Source organism: Fulmarus glacialis, unplaced genomic scaffold (assembly GCF_000690835.1).
Source record: "Fulmarus glacialis isolate BGI_N327 unplaced genomic scaffold, ASM69083v1 scaffold24634, whole genome shotgun sequence".
NCBI lineage: Eukaryota > Metazoa > Chordata > Aves > Procellariiformes > Procellariidae > Fulmarus > Fulmarus glacialis.
Window position 1 is genome coordinate 573 of NW_009206454.1, and position 4,259 is coordinate 4,831.

Sequence of the window (4,259 nt, forward strand, 5' to 3'; positions counted from 1 at the left end):
GTCCTCCCCGTGTTGGTCTTCCTGTTGTGAGACAGAGCAGTCCCTCATCCTGCTCCGTGCTTCCGGACACATACGAGAGCAGATAAGCCTGGTAGATCCTTTGTAGGGCAGATGCAGAGAGACTGTGCTGCCCAAAACCCAGCGGGAGTGCCAGGAATCAAAGACTCCAAGCTCCTCTGATCTTCCTTGGTTGTTTTTTTTTTTTTTAACCATAATGCTATTTTCCTCCATTGGTTAAGCTGCATGCCTACATGGTTAATTTATTGTCTGGTTACCCTGGAAAAAAACTCATTAAAGCAGAAGCTTGGGACACCCAGCCTCTGCTTCTGGCTCAGCCATGAGCATCCCTTTCCCTCTCAAACCGCAGCTTCCCTGTCTGCGGCATCATTTGTGCCCTGACACCGCATGGGGAAGGACCGACAGACCCCCCATGACAGCAGCCTTCGGTAGCTGCCGTCCCTGTTTCAGACGGTGTGTCCGTGCCCGGTGGAGTTGAGCACGTGTCCTGTCTGTCCGCCCTTGCAGGTGACTTGCCCCGCAGCCTTCCGGGATACCTGGTTTTCCGCTGCAGTAACCCCGCGTACTGGGTCTATGCCGATCAGAGGTGTAATGGGATGAACAACTGCGGAGACTGCTCTGACGAGATGGGCAGCTGTAAGTCTCTTTTCTGGCTACTGTTGGGCAAGAGGTCTTTTCTGCTGATGGATTGAAATAGGCTGTAAGGGTGTGGCGCTCACTGATGCTGCTGGAAATGCCGGGAGGCTGGCATCCACCTCTAAAACACAAAATAGCTGGGATAGGACGCGAGTATGAACCGTGCAGGCTCCATCCCATCAGCTGCCAAGGGCTCTGTGACAAAGCCTGGTGGCAGCCACGAGGGGAAAGGCTCTGCGCTTTGCTCCCATCCCCAGAAGTTGCTCCTCCTCTGCGGCTTGCAGTTTCATGGCGGTGCATCGCTGTAGGCAGCAGCGATCGTTCAAACTGGCCTTTGGTTGTTGGTCAGGAGATGGGTACGTCTCTAAGCTGGGGGGACTGAGTGTGCCTCAGCAGCTTCAAAGCCATCTAGATCCTTCTCTCGCTAAAATGAGCAGCAGGATTGTTCCTAAGTGACCCCCGTGGTTTTGAACCGCAGGCGAGACCTGCCTGTATCAGTAGCTTTCTCTAGAGTAGCCTGCTAAAAAAATAAATTACATCTAGTTGTTCCTCTCAGGATGGCATGTCTGCCACAAAGGTCATCGCAATGTCACGCTCCCTGGTTGTCTCCCACAAGTAGCATCAAGTGAGTGTCCTCTTTGGTGAGTTCACAGACTCAGGGTCATCACCAGTAGCTTTTCAGTAGCTGCCAGAGATGAAAGGGTAGCTACTCATCTAAAGAAGGGAGATAAGGGGTCAGTGCAGCAAAAGCATTTCTGTTCCCTGTTTTCCACCCCTCCCAGTGGCCACCTGCCCCCCATGCGGGTCGGAGTGGTGGAGCTGCAGCCCTGTGCTCTACGAGTACTGCTCCTGCGTCCCCAGGAGGCTGTGCCGGGATGGCGTCCAGCACTGCCTCAGCTGGTCCGATGAGTATATCTGCAGACCGTGAAGTCTTGGCACCCAGGAGGGTTGGAGACTGCAGGGTCCTTCCTGCATCGTCACCTTTAAACCTTGGTGTCCTCGTGCTCTGCCACCCTCTTGGGAAGCTCCAACCCAAGCAAGCTCTCATCAGCATCTCATCTCAGCAGCAGCGCTCTGACTGGCATGCGGTGACACTGAACAGGGATGAAGTGCTGCGCTTCTAGCCTACGGCAGCCCATGCTGCAGGCTGTGGGACACCTTCACAGGTTCTCCTGTCGTCCTTTCTACATGGGCAGAGCACTGTCTTGCAGCATTGCCTCGATAGCTCAATGGGTTGTGTGCAGGCTGGAGACTGTTACCAGCTGCTGCCAACACAGATGCCCGTGTCTGGCCAACTCTGGGCAAGGGGCTTCTCCTGTATGGACATGCTGGTGCCTTTGCAGGCAGCCAGATGAAGGTACATTGAGGACTATCCTAAAGAGCAGGAGCTGAGTGAGGTGAGCCTTTCTAGCCCTTGGGTTAGCATTTCCCTCTGACACGTCTTCACACTCCTGATCCTCGTGAGCAGGAGGAGAAGCCTGTGTTTGTGTTCAGAGCACGTCTGCAGATGGTTTCAGCCGCAGCTTTGAAGGCTCTTGCGCTGATGCTCTCAGGATGCTTCCTCGGGAACCCGGCACTGAAGGTGACACGCTGAGGAGCTGCTGCTTGAGCCACCCCCCATGCTCTTCTCAAACCATGAAGGCCAACGTGGAGAGCATAATAGCAAGGAAAACTGAAGTGGGGAGGTTTCAGGGTTTGTGGAGATAAATCACCGTGTCCCTATGACCGCATAGCTGTCCCTACAGGGCAGGGGCAGGGAACCAGTGCGTATATGAAATGTACTTCTCTCAGGGCTGTGCAGTTTTGGAGCAGCAGCTCAGCAGGTTGAGAACAGCCGTGGGGCTGGGATGAGTTTGCACTGAAGTTGGCAATGAAAGGAGAAAAAAAAGTCACAGCCTTGGAGGAGAGAGCAGCAGAAAACCAAGTGCTGCAGCTGCTCCCGGGGCGGTGTGGGATGACACAGGATCTGTTCGTTGCTCGTTCCGTTCCTCTGCCAGCAGAGCAGGATCAGTCAGCCAAACCTTCAAAGCAGTCCTCAGGATATAGATATGGACGTGTCACTGAAATTTAAGAAAGATGCGGTCTTTCTCTGCTCCTTTGAAAATCTCATCTGTGTCTAAAACATTGTCTCTGAGAAAAACCCACATTTACAGCAAGTCCCCTTACTTTTCTAGGCTCAAAATAAACATCAGGCAGTATTCTTCTCACCACCATCCCAGGTCATATATCTTTAAAAATAAAACCCTGTTCACATATTTCTTCTCTGTCCTGTGATCTGCAGCTCAGCATGTCACCATGACTTGTATCAATGGTGAATGTTTCTTCTAATCTGTAGCTGGGATACAGCTGTAGATCTGCAAGATCTTTTAAAAATAGCTTTCCTGTATTCTGACTCATACTTCACCTGGAATGAGATGGCAAAACTCTGCATAATGGAACTGGTACTACGGGAAACTTTTAAAGCCGCATTGAATAACCTGTCCTTCTCCACGCCTGCCTAGGATGGATGGCTTGCTTTCTCCATGCCTGTAAAACATTACCGCAGTGCATTCAGTGCTGCAGCTCAGAAGAGAGGTTGCAAGTTTTCTAGGTAGACATTTCGCACTTGCAAGCTTCCAGCCTCAATCAAAGCCTGAAATAGAGATGTACATTTTTGCCGGAGAGTCATAGACAGCTAACGCTTCAACGAGGCTGAGTTGGGGTTGGTACCTAAAGCCTGGTTTATTGTAGTTGCTGTTGTTCCTCTTGTTACCGCAAAGTATGTTTTGGGGCAATCAATGAGGAAGTCTCGCAGCATTTCTTAGGAGGAGCTCAAGGAGGGGTGATTCAGAGGCAGCGCTACCGGGCAGCCTCTCTCTCCTGGGGAAGAAGAGCTCCTTTCCGATTCAGACAGTGTTCAGCCACAGACTGTTTGCCTGTTCTTGGCTTTGAAGTGGGAGGACGCGCAACAAGCTCTCTGCATTGGGAGGGTGCAGGCGGGCTACAACTGCTGCACACTTCTACAGGGCAGCGGTCAAAGAAAGGTGGGAGAGAAGGGGAAGAAGAATCTCATCCCTCATGATGGGAATTATATATGGATAACAGAACAACTGTAGTTGGTAAGGATTGAACTAATCAGCTGTTAAAAAAATACAGAAACCTTCCCCCTCAGCATAGGGCTCAGCCAATATGATTGGTAAAAAAAAAATTTGCTCTGGATCAAAGATACTGGGACAGCCATGACTTTCTGGAGCCTCCGATGTTTGCTGTGGTCGGTAAGAGGATGCTGGTTAGGCTGACCCATATGACAACTGCTGTATTCTCCCAGTCCAATCTTTGTTGGTCATTGCCACAGCTCACTTCTGCCAAGTTATAAGATGCTCTCGAGGGCGAAGAGGAAAGGGTCTGGGCACGCAACCTGTGAGCATGGGGAGTCGGACGTTTGTGCTTGCTATGTGGAAGGCTGCGTCTCCACTGCAGCAGAGGTCAAGTGGTGGCTTGCCTTGGCTGGATGGGGACGATGTTGGGATCTGGGAATTCTTACTTTATCACGGGACATGATAAAGAAGGCAAATGCCTGGCTTAAGGCAGGAACAATTCTTGTGCCACCTTCTCTCTCCTTCAGC

General features: G+C 51.4%; 1 protein-coding gene across 1 annotated transcript in view; it reads left to right on the top strand.

Annotated features, from left to right (window-relative positions):
- The window catches only part of LOC104075310 (low-density lipoprotein receptor class A domain-containing protein 1-like), a gene marked incomplete at its 5' end in the record, with an annotated part of 1,742 nt that extends 160 nt beyond the window's left edge, over window positions 1-1,582 (top strand). Inside the window, 2 exons of the mRNA XM_009575758.1 lie at window positions 493-654; window positions 1,437-1,582. Of these exons, the coding sequence (XP_009574053.1) occupies window positions 493-654; window positions 1,437-1,582 (308 nt within the window). The remainder of the gene's footprint in view (window positions 1-492; window positions 655-1,436) is intronic.
- Window positions 1,583-4,259: the final 2,677 nt, after the last annotated feature.